The sequence below is a fragment of the Lagenorhynchus albirostris genome, chromosome 10 (genome assembly GCF_949774975.1).
Source record: "Lagenorhynchus albirostris chromosome 10, mLagAlb1.1, whole genome shotgun sequence".
NCBI classification, from domain to species: domain Eukaryota; kingdom Metazoa; phylum Chordata; class Mammalia; order Artiodactyla; family Delphinidae; genus Lagenorhynchus; species Lagenorhynchus albirostris.
The window spans coordinates 90,883,351-90,898,569 of record NC_083104.1 but is presented as its reverse complement, the minus strand read 5'-3'; the positions used below and the strand labels follow the sequence as shown (position 1 = coordinate 90,898,569).

The 15,219-nt window shown below is 39.6% G+C and overlaps 1 protein-coding gene across 1 annotated transcript in view; it reads right to left on the bottom strand.

Annotated features, from left to right (window-relative positions):
- KIF13A (kinesin family member 13A) overlaps positions 1–15,219 on the bottom strand; it is a 215,431-nt gene that overhangs the window by 96,941 nt on the left and 103,271 nt on the right. Inside the window, 1 exon segment of the mRNA XM_060163623.1 lies at positions 1,886–1,946. Within this exon segment, the coding sequence (XP_060019606.1) occupies positions 1,886–1,946 (61 nt within the window).

Genomic DNA, 15,219 nt, shown 5'->3' with positions numbered 1-15,219 from the left:
GGCTAAATCTATGCTAAACTTTTATGTCCAGTTTCAGTCCCATCTCCTCTATGATGCCTTCCCAGGCAACTTCAGTCTTTCCACATTTTGCCTCTCCTTGGGTTTTCTGTAGTACTTAAAACCTGTAAAATTTAGAGTTTAAATATCTCAAAATGTTCACTGTTGTTTGTCATGCATTCTTCTGCTTTCCAACTTAGGTTATAATTTCTCAAGGGCTTCCGAGGCTGCACACACAGTAGAAGTTTCATGAATACTTAAGGAACTATTCTGAGACTTTCTGGCTTCCTAGGTTGAATAAAAAGAAACACTGGGCTGGAGCATAGAAGGGGTGGTGGGGAGTCAGGGAGCAGAGGGTGGGGAAGGTAGATGGGGTTATAAAATAAAGGATCTTAAATGTCAGCCAAAGAGTACAGATTTTTATCTATAAGGGACGAGGAGTCCTCTGAAGTATCTGACAATTGTGTAAGAGTTCTAATACGGGGAGCTATACCTGACTATATCCTGAATAATATCAACTGAACAGAGGGAGAGACTGGACTTTGTATAGCCATAGCATTTGTCCTCATCTGGTTCTGCCACAGTATGAAGTGTTTTACTTTTGTTTATTTAAATCCAAAAGCACACACCCAGCACAAAATTATACTGTGCTAACAGTCAAGGCCGACTCTCCTAGACTCTGTAGAATTTATTATATAGACTCCCAAAGGACGGATAAAAAGACAAATTAATTACAACCAATATGAAGAACTATTTACTCACATTAATAAAATACATTGCTGAAGTTGCAGGAATGATGTTTGGAAAGAAAGGCTAATTTACCCAATGTGAGCAATGGAAGGAATCTTCCTAGCTCCAGCCATTAACTTTTGAAAAAACTATACATCAAATAATTTCTCAACAGATTTGCTTTATGCAGCAAGGAAAAGGCTATCAATAAACAAAACTTCCTATAAGCAAGTAACTTCTTTTACCCTCTAATCTTTTAAGATCTACATCCTCTCCATCACCCCCTCACTGTTTTTCTTTCTTCCTTCCTTCCTTCCTTTCTCTTTCTTTCAATATTTCTTTCTCTCTTTCGTAATGGTAAAGTCATTCAGCTGACATTCTTATAAGTAGAAATAAGGCGAAAATGCTCATTAAGACTATATATCTAAGAAAAAGGGGTCACAGTCAGAAGGGAAGGAACAAAGACTTCCTCCACTAAAACAAATGCTTCCCTCTTGAGCTAAAGTAATTTTAACTCCTAGGAAAGGTGAAGATTCACCTGTGATCACAAATAAAATGAGCAGTCTTCTGTATTTAATGGAGTGGGGATAAAATGCCTCAAGGAAGGAACAATACCAAAATGTGGGGCCTTGAGGCAATGTTTCCCCGAGGAACGTACAGTTTTAGTTCATATCACCACTGACCACTTTAGAACACTCAGGATGCGCGGGGGCCCTGGAAACCAACAGCATCTGCGCTTTGCTTGCTTAAGCGGAGCAGTGCCTTCCCTGAAAGTTAGAGGCAAGGGAAGGCACAGGCACATTAAACCTCCTCTTCGTGTAAGAACCACAACAGCTTCCGCTGACGGCCTGAGGTGGTTCCTCGTTATCTCTAATCCTTGGAACACCTCTGAGGACACTTCATACCCCCTTTACAGGTAAAGAACCTGAAGCTTAATGAGTTTGGGAAAAAACCTGTCCGAGGCTTCTCAGCAAGTAAATGGCTGAACCAGATCCTAAAACCAAATCTTACTGACTTCAAAGCCCACATGCCAGAACTGGAAAGAATGAGTGCGAATTTTATGGGAAAATCAGAGCTCCAGAATAATTAAAGAAAACAGACATAACGGAAGAAGGGGCCAGAGGCCCAACCGTCAAGTGCAGAGAGAGAGCCAACTTACCAGCATATTTTGTAGTGTTAGATTCATCCATGGACCAAAAGCAATAATCAAACGCAAATACCTGAATGAAAGAACAAAACGTTAAACTTAAAAATTAATTAACTTCCATGAGTAAATCAGACTGAAAAAAAACTCACTGATGAAGATGAGGGTGCCTGATACTGTCTTATTAAAAAAAAACAACCAAAAAAGCGAAAAAACACCATAGGCTTGATGCTTTATTAACCCTGAAGTTTCTTTCAGACTAAATTGATGGTTATTTTCTTGTATTAGACTCAGTTGCATATAGAAATTGCTACTTATCCATAATTCAAACAAGGAGATATCTTAGCCAAAATTTTTTAATGATACATTTAGTGAGAAAGAATAATGGCTTCTCTCCCAAGTCTATGGTTCCAGCATCTGCTGAAACTCTCCAGCCAGACCTTCCGTGGCTTCACAAGAAACACTAAAGTGATCAACTTTCATTTAAACCAGTTCCTTCTAACTTTCCATGATGCTACCATTTCTAGCATAGCCAAAACTTTGTCAAAACTCCCCACGTTCCCGGAAATCTTGGAATCCCAGTCTTGGGCCAAGTATTGTTAATAAATCAATAATTCGGGGGCTTCCCTGGTGGCGCAGTGGTTGAGAATCCGCCTGCCAATGCAGGGAACACGGGTTCGTGCCCCGGTTCAGGAAGATCCCATATGCCGTGGAGCAGCTGGGCCCGTGAGCCACGGCCACTGAGCCTGCGCGTCCGGAGCCTGTGCTCCGCAGCACGAGAGGCCACAACAGTGAGAGGCCTGCGTACCACCAAAAAAAAAAAAATTGAATAAGATTTTTTTAAAAAAATCAATAATTCACTCTCGCATGCTTTAGTTTTCTGCAGTAGTTACTGAATGCCTGCTATGTACTAGGAATGGCTGATGCTGCCTCCATAAGGACACACATCTAACGTTTTCCATGCATATGACCACCACTCATGTTCCAGCCATCATTAGCAAATGCGTCGGGCAACGTTCCCCAAAGTGCACACCAAGGAACAGCAGTTTCATGAGACAGTCCATGAAATAGAGATTACATCATCCAGAAATGGTACATATTTTACCCTGCTTAAGATTTTCTATGCGATTCTCAATATTAAAGTCTCTGAAAAGTCCTCCAGCAAATAAACCCATTTAATTGTGTAACTTTTTTTTTTTTGCGGTACGCGGGTCTCTCACTGTTATGGCCTCTCCCGTTGCGGAGCACTGGCTCCGGACGCGCAGGCTCAGCGGCCACAGCTCACAGGCCCAACCGCTCCGCAGCATGTGGGATCTTCCCAGACCGGGGCACGAACCTGTGTCCCCTGCATCGGCAGGCGGACTCTCAACCACTGCGCCACCAGGGAAGCCCTGTGTAACTTTCTTATTTCTCAATTACTTCTGGTGAGGAGAGTAACACCTATTAACATGCCTTGAAACTAGTGTTTCTCAGCATACTCCTCAAGCAAACTGGCTCAGGTGACTCAGAAGTGACTTTCACAGGTTCCTTGTTACAGCCTTCCCCCGCTTGCAACTCTAATGGTAAATTACAATCCTAAAGGGACAGAGACCCTTTAATGCTTAATCATTGCCAAGGAATCGTAAGCACTGAGCAATCAGAACCCAAGCACTTTGACCCGGCACTTGAGACTGGCCATATGAGACCCTTCCAGCCTATGTCCCTGTCCCCCAACTTCCTTAAGCTTCAGCTGAACTTTCCGTACCTTGGAGTTGCTAAGGACAATTCCACCTCTGTCATTTTCTTTATTTCCACCCTTCAGAATGCTTCATACTCCTTAAGGCCCAGTTCAATATATTTTTCTTCCAGGAAGTATTCCTTGGTTAAACCCAAAGGAATTTGCTTTCTCTTCTCTGAACTCTCACAACACTCTTTAATCCTTTTTTGGTGTGACTCCTATCCCGATTATTTTATTTTTCACTTATCATGTATATGATGTGTGCATATGTTTTATCTCCCCTGGTAAACAAAGATCCTTAAAAGCAGGAACCATACCTAATTCATATTTGTATCCTGCAATGTTCATAGTAGTTGCTTTGTAATTATTTATTAAATGATTACTGTCATTGAGAACTTGCAAGAAAGAAGAGACTTTCCACATCATCAAAAGACTAAATTATGCTCTGAATAGTTTCAGCACTACATGTACTTTGATGCTTTTAAAACTGATTCAGGTACACACACAACTTACATCGTCAACGTCAAATCCAAATTCAGTTTTGTTATTTATACAAACATTCACTCTGGTCTTATGACAACCAAGGTTAAAACGAACAGCTATGAAACAATAGTTTCTGCCAACAGAGTGTGAAATATTTACTGCATTCAAGGGCTCTTCCAAAGACTTGAGAGACCACACAGGCAGGCGTAATCCAGTTAATCTTCCTGCCTCAAGGCAGGACTGAACTTCAACACTTCTGAGAGATGAAGATCTGTCCTGTTTTTAAACATTTCCAGAAAAGGAGATTCTACAACCTCCCTTTAATGGCATCTTATAACACTTAACTTTCAACCCCAGGACATTTTCCTTTCCTTTTGACCTAAATCAACTTTCCTTACTTTAAATGGCCAACAGAGGCTACTTTCCAATTTCGAGGTATGTTCATTGTTTCCCTCTAAAGTCTCAATGAATTCCTCTTAGTAGTTGCTACATACAGTGAAATAATAATTTATTTCACTGTATGTTAATTTTTCCTACCTACCTAAAACCTGTATTTAACAGCTTGCTATTTTGCATACAAGCTTAGAAAGCTAGAGATTTACATTCACAGTAATGTTACTTGAAATAAAATGAAATCCACCCCAAAACTACCCTTAGTAATAATCATTCCAAATTCTGTGCCAACTTTCATTTCTAACAGACGGTTAATAGTCTAAAGTTGTTTTTGCTCGTAAAAAGGAAGATAACAATTTTTCATTTTAGGCATTCACCCTCCCAAATTCAGACAAATGTTAAAACTCTGCAGAGGAGAAAGGGCCCTGATAGTACTGGCAGACATAATTGTTCTTTTCTTGCCAAAAACTGGCCTCTCCCTGAACTGAATTATGTCTCAAATTTCAAAACGTTTGATCACAAGCATTTTAGAATGGTCATCTCCCTCAAACCAGTCATGGAGTACACGTTATGCTTTTACTCAACATTTATCAGTAAGAAAGTTGAAGACCAGATATCTGAAGGATTTCCCTAAAAACTCAAAGCAACTGAAAAGATTCTTGTTATCATTTTTTTATTTAATGCAGGTTACCAGTGATCCCCCTCCTCCTATGAAATTCCACAACATTCTATAGCTCCCGTGGCACTAGTTCACAAGTGCTCCTGTTTTATGGCTTAGTTCAACTGGTGTGGGTCTCACCTCCACTCAAAGGTGAACCCGTTGGGGGCAGGGGCTTTGTGTCTCATGCTAGTGCCTGGGTCAGTACCTCATATAGAGCAGCCACTGTATGTAACATTTTTTCAATAAATAAACATAATACCAGGAGAAGAAGTTGGAATGCAGATAAGAACACGCAATGAACATGATAAACTGTTATGAAAACGTAGAAGTTCAAACTGCAAGATAGATTTTTAGTGTTGCATTACTTTCAGATGCACATTTTCGGGGAACTTGATTCCTTCAAGGGTCAAATACAGTTTTGGTCACTAGATGAGTCCTCTTCAGCACCATCATTCCAGGGTTCATGTGGATAAACAAGAATGGCCACATCAAGTATAATTTGTAGTTTGCACAGAATTAGAACAATTATCTGTTGCTAGAATAATTATTTGGTATGACTGTTATGAAAACAGTGTTAAAGGTGTTTAAAATAATTTCTTTGTCTTAGGTAGCCCAATCATTTCCCTTGCAATCTTCTTAGTACTATAAACTAGTATTCACAAACTATTATCTTTCTTTTCATGGCTAAAAATTTAATTATAATTTAATCACAAAGATTTGTAACAAAAGAGGACATGATTTTCTTATTTTCTAATACAAAATCATTGACATTTCAAAAGAGATAACAAAACCATTTTCTTGAGTTATTCTTTAGAAACTAAACACTTCAAATAAAATGATTTTCTTCAAAGCCAGCACATTATACTAGAGAAATATATTTACTCAAGACTTCTAACTAATTTCATTAGAATTCCTAAATGTTTATTTCACCTATTCATTACGAAGTCACTAGTATCTTAATTAGACTATGGCAGACGGGGGACTTCTTTTTTTTTTTTTACACATCTTTATTGGAGTATCACTGCTTTACAATGGTGTGTTAGTTTCTGCTGTATAACCAAGTGAATCAGCTATACATATCCTCTTGCGTCACTCTCCCCCCCTCCCTATCCCACCCCTCTGGGGGTCACAAAGCACTGAGCTGATCTCCCTGTGCTATGCGACTGCTTCCCACTAGCTATCTATTTTACATTTGGTAGTATATATAAGTCCATGCCACTCTCTCACTTCGTCCCAGCTTACACTTGCCCCTCCCCGTGTCCTCAAATCCATTCTCTACATCTGCACCTTTATTCCTGTCCTGCCCCTAGGTTCATCAGAACCATTTTTTTTTTAGATTCCAATTATATGTGTTAGGATACGGTATTTGTTTTTCTCTTTCTGACTTACTTCACCCTGTAGGACAGACTGTAGGTCCATCCACCTCACTACAAAGAACTCAATTTCGTTTCTTTCTATGGCTGAGTAATATTCCATTGTATATATGTGCCACATCTTCTTTATCCATTTATCTGTGGATGGACACTTAGGTTGCTTCCATGTCCTGGCTATTGTAAATAGAGCTGCAATGAACATTGTGGTACATGACTCTTCTTGAATTATGGTTTTCTCAGGGTATATGCCCAGGAGTGGGATTACTGGGTCGTATGGCAGTTCTATTTTTAATAAGGGACCTCCATACTGTTCTCCATAGTGGCTGTATCAATTTACATTCCCACCAAGAGTGCAAGAGGGTTCCCTTTTCTCCACACCCTCTCCAATATTTATTGTTCGTAGATTCTTTGATGATGGACATTCTGACTGGTGTGAGGTGAGACTGTAGTTTTGATTTGCACTTCTCTAATGATTAGCGATGTTGAGCATTCTTTCATGTGTGTTTGTTGGCAATCTGTATGTCTTCTCGGGACAAATGTCTATTTAGGTGTGCTGCCCATTTTTGGATTGAGTTGTTTGTTTTTTTGATATTGAGCTGCATGAGCTGCTTCTAAATTTTGGACATTAATCCTTTGTCAGTTGCTTCATTTGCAAATATTTTCTCCCATTCTGAGGGTTGTCTTTTCGACTTATGTTTTCCTTTGTTGTGCAAAAGCTTTTAAGTTTCATTAGGTCTCATTTGTTGATATTTGTTTTTATTTCCATTTCTCTAGGAGGTGTGTCAGAAAGGATCTTCCTGTGATTTATGTCACAGAATGTTCTGCCTATGTTTTCCTCTAAGAGTTTTATAGTGTCTGGCCTTACATTTAGGTCTTTAATCCATTTTGAGCTTATTTTTGTGTATGGTGTTACGGAGTGTTCTAATTTCATTCTTTTACACGTAGCTATCCAGTTTTCCCAGCACCACTTATTGAAGAGGCTGTCTTTTCTCCATTGTATATTCTTGCCTCCTATACCAAAAATAAGGTGACCATATGACCGTGGGTTTATCTCTATGCTTTCTATCCTGTTCCACTGATCTATATTTCTGTTTTTGTCCCAGTACCAGACTGTCTTGATTATTGTAGCTTTGTAGTATAGTCTGAAGTCAGGGAGCCTGAATCCTTCAGCTCCGTTCTTCTTTCTCAAGATTGCTTTGGCTATTCGGGGTCTTTTGTGGCTCCAAACAAATTGTGAAATTTTTTGTTCTAGTTCTGTGAAAAATGCCATTCATAGTTTGATAGGGATTGCATTGAATCTGTATATTGCTTTAGGTAGTATAGTCATTTTCATAATGTTGATTCTTCCAATCCAAGAACATGGTATATCTCTCCATCTGTTTGTATCATCTTTAATTGCTTTCATTAGTGTCTTATAGTTTTCTGCATACAAGTCTTTTGTCTCCTTAGGTAGGTTTATTCCTAGGCATTTTATTCTTTTTGTTGAAGTGGTAAATAGCAGTGTTTCCTTAATTTCTCTTTCAGATGTTTCATCATTAGTGTACAGGAATGCAGGAGATTTCTGTGCATTAATTTTGTATCCTGCTACTTTACCAAATTCATTGATTAGCTATAGTAGTTTCCCGGTAGAGCCTTTAGGATTCTCTACATATAGCATTATGTCATCTGCAAACAGTGACAGCTTTACTGCTTCTTTTCTGACTTGGATTCCTTTTATTTCTTTTCCTTCTCTGATTGCTGTGGCTAAAACTTCCAAAACTATGTTGAATAAGAGTGGTGAGAGTGGGCAACCTTGTCTAGCTCCTGATCTTAATGGAAATGGTTTCAGGTTTTCACCATTGAGAATGATGTTGGCTGTGGGTTTGTCATATATGGCCTTTATTATGTTGAGGTAGGTTCCCTCTATGCCTACTTTCTGGAGGGTTTTTATCATAAATGGGTGTTGAATTTTGTTGAAAGCTTTTTCTGCATCCATTGAGATAACCATGCGGTTTTTATCCTTCAATCTGGTAATATGGTGTATCACATTGATTGATTTGCATATATTGAAGAATCCTTGCATTCCTGGGATAAACCCCACTTGATCATAGTGTATGATCCTTTTAACATGCTGTTGGATTCTGTTTGCTAGCCCTTTGTTGAGGATTTTTGCATCTATGTTCATCAGTGATATTGGCCTGTAGTTTTCTTTCTTTGTGACATCTTTGTCTGGTTTTGGTGTCAGGGCGATGCTGGTCTTGTATAATGAGTTGGGGAGTGTTCCTCCCTCTGCTATACTTTGGAAGAGTTTGAGAAGGATAGGTGTTAGCTCTTCTCTAAATTTTTGATAGAATATGCCTGTGAAGCCATCTGGTCCTGGGCTTTTGTTTGTTGGAAGATTTTTAATCACAGTTTCAATTTCAGTGCTTGTGATTGGTCTGTTCATATTTTCTATTTCTTCCTGGTTCAGTCTCGGAAGGTTGTGCTTTTCTAAGAATTTGTCCATTTCTTCCAGGTTGTCCATTTTATTGGCACAGAGTTGCTTGTAGTAATCTCTCATGATCCTTTGTATTTCTGCAGTGTCAGTTGTTACTTCTCCTTTTTCATTTCTAATTCTATTGATTTGAGTCTTCCCTCTTTTTTTCTTGATAAATCTGGCTAATGGTTTATCAATGTTGGTTATTTACTCAAAGAACCAGCTTTTAGCTTTATTGATCTTTGCTATCATTTCCTTCATTTCTTTTTCATTTATTTCTGATCTTATCTTTATGATTTCTTTCCTTCTGCTAACTTTGGGTTTATTTTGTTCTTCTTTCCCTAATTGCTTTAGGTGTATGGTTAGGTTGTTTATTTGAGCTTTTTCTTGTTTCTTGAGGTAGGATTGTATTGCTATAAACTTCCCTCTTAGAAGTGCTTTTGCTGCATCCCATAGGTTTTGGGTCATCGTGTTTTCCTTGTCATTTGTACCTAGATATTTTTTGATTTCCTGTTTGATTTCTTCAGTGATCTCTTGGTTACTTAGTAGTGTACTGTTTAGCCTCCATGTGTTTGTATTTTTTACAGTTTTTTTCCTGTAATTGATATCTAGTCTCATAGCATTGTGGTTGGAAAAGATACTTGATACAATTTCAGTTTTCTTAAATTTACCAAGGCTTGACTTGTGACCCAAGATATGATCTATCCTGGAGAATGTTCCATGAGCACTTGAGAAGAATATGTATTCTGTTGTTTTTGGATGGAATGTCCTATAAATATCAATTAAGTCCACCTTGTTTAATGTATCATTTAAAGCTTGTGTTTCCTTATTGATTTTTATTGTGGATGATTTGTCCATTGGTGAAAGTGGGGTGTTAAAGTCCCCTACTATGATTGTGTTACTGTCGATTTGCCCTTTTATGGCTGTTAGCATTTGCCTTAAGTATTGAGGTGCTCCTATGTTGGGTGCATAAATATTTACAATTGTTATTATCTTCTTCTTGGATGGATCCCTTGACCATCATGTAGAGTCCTTCTTTGTCTCTTGTAGCAGTCTTTATTTTAAAGTCTATTTTGTCTGCTATGAGAATTGCTACTCCAGCTTTCTTTTGATTTCCATTTGCATGGAATATCTTTTTCCATCCCCTTACTTTCAGTCTGTATGTGTCCCTCGGTCTGAAGTGGGTCTCTAGTAGACAGCATATATATGGGTCTTGTTTTTGTATCCATTCAGCCAGTCTATGTCTTTTGGTGGGAGCATTTAATCCATTTACATATAAGGTAATTATCAATATGTGTGTTCCTATTACCATTTTCTTAATTGTTTTGGGTTTGTTATTGTACGCCTTTTTCTTCTCTTGTGTTTTCTGCCTAGAGAAGTTCCTTTAGCATTTATTGTAAAGCTGGTTTGGTGGTGCTGAATTCTCTTAGCTTTTGCTTGTATGCAAAGGTTTTAAGTTCTCCGTCGAATCTGAATGAGATCCTTGCTGGGTAGAGTAATCTTGGTTGTAGGTTTTTCCCTTTCATCACTTTAAATATGTCCTGCCACTCCCTTCTGGCTTGCAGAGCTTCTGCTGAAAGATCAGCTGTTAACCTTATGGGGATTTCCCTGTATGCTATTTGTTGTTTTTCTCTTGCTGCTTTTAATATTTTTTCTTTGTATTTAATTTTTGATAGTTTGATTAATATGTGTCTTGGTGTGTTTCTCCTTGGACTTATCCTGAATGGGACTCTCTGTGCTTCCTGGACTTGATTAACTATTTCCTTTCCCATATTAGGGAAGTTTTCAACGATAATCTCTTCAAATATTTTCTCAGTCCCTTTCTTTTTCTCTTCTTCTTTTGGGACCCGTATAATTCGAATGTTGGTCCGTTTAATGTTGTCCCAGAGGTCTCTCAGACTGTCCTCAATTCTTTTCATTCTTTTTTCTTTATTCTGCTCTGCAGTAGTTATTTCCAATATTTTATCTTCCAGGTCACTTATCCGTTCTTCTGTCTCAGTTATTCTGCTATTGATCCCTTCTAGAGAATTTTAAATTTCATTTATTGTGTTGTTCATCACTGTCTGTTTGCTCTTTAGCTCTTCTAGGTCCTTGTTAAACATTTCTTGTATTTTCTCCATTCTATCTCCAAGATTTTGGATCATTGTTACTATAATATTCTGAATTCTTTTTCAGGTAGACTGCCTATTTCCTCTTCATTCGTTAGGTCTGATGGGTTTTTGCCTTGCTCCTTCATCTGCTGTGTGTTTCTCTGTCTTCTCATTTTGCTTAACTTACTGTGTTTGGGGTCTCCTTTTCACAGGCTGCAGGTTTGTAGTTCCCGCTGTTTTTGGTGTCTGCCCCCAGTGGGTAAGGTTGGTTCAGTGGGTTGTGTGGGCTTCCTGGTGGAGGGGACTGGTGCCTGTGTTCTGGTGGATGAAGCTGGATCTTTCTGGTGGGCAGGACCACATCCGATGGTGTGTTTTGGGGTGTCTGTGACCTTATTATGATTTTAAGCAGCCTCTGTGCTAATGGGTGGGGTTCTGTTCCTGTCTTGCTAGTTGTTTGGCACAGGGTGTCCAGCACGGTAGCTTGCTGGTCGTTGAGTGGAGCTGGGTCTTAGTGTTGAGATGGGGATCTCTGGGAAAGATTTCACTGTTTGATACTACGTGGAGCCGGGAGGTCTCTGGTGGACCAATGTCTTGAACTCAGCTCTCCCACCTCAGAGGCACAGGCCTGACCCCCGACCCAGGGAGATCTCCTGGCTGGTACTGTAGGGTCAGACATGAATAGAGAGGTCTCCTGTCTCTCTTGATCCAGTGTCCAGTGTCCTTTCTGGCAGACAGGTGGCTTTGATCTCACCCATCAGGATCTCAAAGGAATCACTCTTCTCAATCTCAACAGGCCCAAAATTTGTTCCACCATTAATCAAGATTAACCCTGTTTCTCTCTCCCAGGCTTCTAGCTCAGTGATGTTCAAGCTGCAATGTTGGCTCTGGTCACAAAGGTGACCCTTTCCTCTACGTTTTAAGTTTCTTCAATACACATCCATGTTTTGCTAAGCTAGTACAATTCTAAGTCAGCGGAGGATCTTTATGCCCATCTCTATAGGAGACAATCTGGGACACTGAGGTGTCTAGAGAAATCTGTAATGATGGAGGGTGGAGGTGGCTCACCACAGCAGAGGAATGGAGTGGCTTTTGACACTCAGTTTGGATGCTACTTCCAACAACTGAGGGGAACCTGAGGGACTTGGGTCCTGAGCCTATCCTCCCTGTCTCCTGCTTCTCCGATGCTTGCCATGAGTGTGCCGCCACAACGCTTAGTCCCGCAGACCTGCAAAGAGCAAGGGTGGGGGCGGGGGACTTCTTAATGCATACAACTGAGCAAAAAAATAAATCAAATTTGGAAACCAAGTATTTTTCATATTTCATCAATGCCAATCAACATCGTGAGAACTTTTTTTGTAAAGAGACCCACAGCTCCTAAGATCCTTCAACTAGAAAAAGAGCCAAAGGTACAGATGCTCCCCAGTTGTTTTTAAAATCTGAAAGTCATTGTCTTCACTGTTTTCAATAAAATGTAACTCCACCTTCTCAGAATCCCATTCCCTTCTCTCGGTTTCCAACTTGTAAAATTCAGACCAGCACTTAATTCCTTGCAGCTTGCTGTACATATCTGTCCCACCTTCCACACACTCTTAAAAATGTTAGCTTTGCATCTCTGAACTGCTGAACATCCTGTAAAGTTATCACAAGCTGGTTTTAATAAGGCAAATGTGCTGGGTGATATACACTCTGAGGCAAACGAGCCTCAGGACTTAGGAGCAGGATGCAGCACAGAGAAAGTCCACTCTTATCAGGAAGTCCCATCTCATTGGCATTTCAGCAAAATTCACCTTGCCATTTTTAAAAAGGAAAGAAAGAAAGCATATTCTATATTCCTTGAAGAATAAGAGGGCATTGGTGTTCTAAGAAATGTGATCTGTAATCATTTTCCTGATCCATAAAAACCAAATGTAAAGGTACTTTCAATTGCCTTACCTCTGTATCCTTTCATTCGTCCTTTCTACTTGCACACTTTCACTAACATGTTCTCCAGTTATAAAACATTTCATCCAGAAAGCATTCAACCAATACGTAGTTGCCACCCCCTCTCAGTTTTAGGTACTACAGGGAACTCAAATATGCATTAGGCATGCATTTTTGTCCTCTAGTCACTTTTGGTCTAGTCACAAAGAGAAAACATAAAAGAATTATTCTTGAAAATTAAGAAGCACATTTTTTTCCAAAATCATTTTCATACCCTTCAACTCCTCTCCAGGCAGAAAGTCATTAACCCAATACTTTTCTCAAGATAATTTAATTTTAGGCAAAGAAATATCTACAAACATACACATCAGAGATTTTGCCAAGTGAGTCAAAGACTACTCCCTTTCAAATTTCTCCTTATTAAACTATTTCAGCATCATCTCACATGTCACTCCCTTATGAAACCTTTCTTAAGGACACTACTTCTTACTCTGAATTTCATATCTATCTGACCAGATTGTGTGTGTATGTGCATGAGAAAGAGATAGAGAGACTCCCTTTGCCCTACATAATTAATTCTGAGAGGTCAAGACCTTGGTTTTCCTAATGATTTTATTGCCCATAATTCCACCAAACAAAAATACTCTGAGAATTTACTTTTTAAAGCAACATCATGGTGAATGACCGTTCACTGAAACAACCTTGTAAATCTGTGTTATCCCACACGATGGCTGCTTAAAATAGCCCACACGGGTGAGTGTGAATCCTCCCACAGTGCTGCAGGGTAGCAGATAACACAACAGTCCTTGGTCAAAGCCCGTTTCCACTCAACTGTGGAAGTGACAAGACAGGTGTCACCATACAGACAATATTTATGTGTTTACTGGATTCCCACCCCTTTCCCAAAAGACAGGAGCAAACTCCCCTATTCACCTACATATTATGTCAAGAGTCAACCATCTCTTCAGCTCTGAGAGCTTCCACAAATGACCAAGAAATCCTCTGGTGGGAAGTCCGGGGGAAAAAAGAAAAGAAAATGTAGAAGTCTAAGAAAGTCTCCCCTTCCTGCAGTCCCTGCTTCTCTTCACCTCATTGGCCATTCTTCAAGACCTGCCTAAATGTCACCTCCTCCAATGCTTCCCTGACTTCCCTCCTCTGTGCTGCCTCAGTCGATAGCTTCTCCTCTCGAATACACACTCTACATATGTAATCACATATTTTATATTAAATTAGAACTGTGGGCATTTTAGCCAAGTGTCTACTGATACGATGCTTGGTGCACAGTAAAACTCAGTATGCGGCAGCTACTGTTATCAGTTTTGATGGTATCTACTGAGGGGATCCTCTCCCCAGTTAACAGTACAGCTGCCATTTATAGAGTGTTTATTATGTACCAGGCACCATCCTAAGTGTGTTACAGTCTGCTCAAGCTGGGAGGTTTCCCGAGCCAGGGCCTGTGCTAATTCATTTCTTTAATCATTACAGGCATAGACACTGTAGATACGTGCTCAGTATTTGCTGAATCAAATGAAGAAAGAAAAATGAAAAGGCGAAAAGGTTCCTATGGCCATGACAAGAGAGTTGCTATAGTTCATTGAGTTCTGTGTCAAAAGGATCAAAACAAAACACACTGTGTACTTCCTAGCCCCCAAATCCAGAATCAAAAGGGCTTCCCGTGGGGGAGAAAAGTCCACTCTATGTGGGCTGGCTTTGCTTTGCACGAAGGAGTGTGTCTCTCTGCACTCATGCTATCCTGTCATCCTCTTCTCTGGATACAATTCATCCACTGTTCACATCTGCAGACTCAGCTGCAACTTAACTGCCTGTTCAGGCCACTACTGATTTTGGAAACTGCGCCTGAGATCCCTCTACAAACACTATTTCTCTGGTTTTATAAATATCGGCGAGCCAATGTCCTGTTGGTGGTTACTTTTCAATTTTGTCCATTTGAAAGAGTACAATTAACATGAAAGACATATGCCAAATGTGGTCATGTGTCCCCACACTGTATTATGAGAACTGAACCAGACCAAAAGGAATTAAAGTCCTACATTTCATGTCACGTCAAAATTTTCCCTTTAACGCCAAGTTTCAACATTTTTTCCTTTTTCATCTCTTTCTCCTAATATCAGAGATGTGAAGCGTCACAAAAAAAGGAGAGTTACGCTTCATTCAACTTGGAGAAGCGGGACTGAAATTGAAAGGAGAGCCTCTGTGATCAGAACTGTCTTCATCACTGCTATTTGCAAAAGCATCT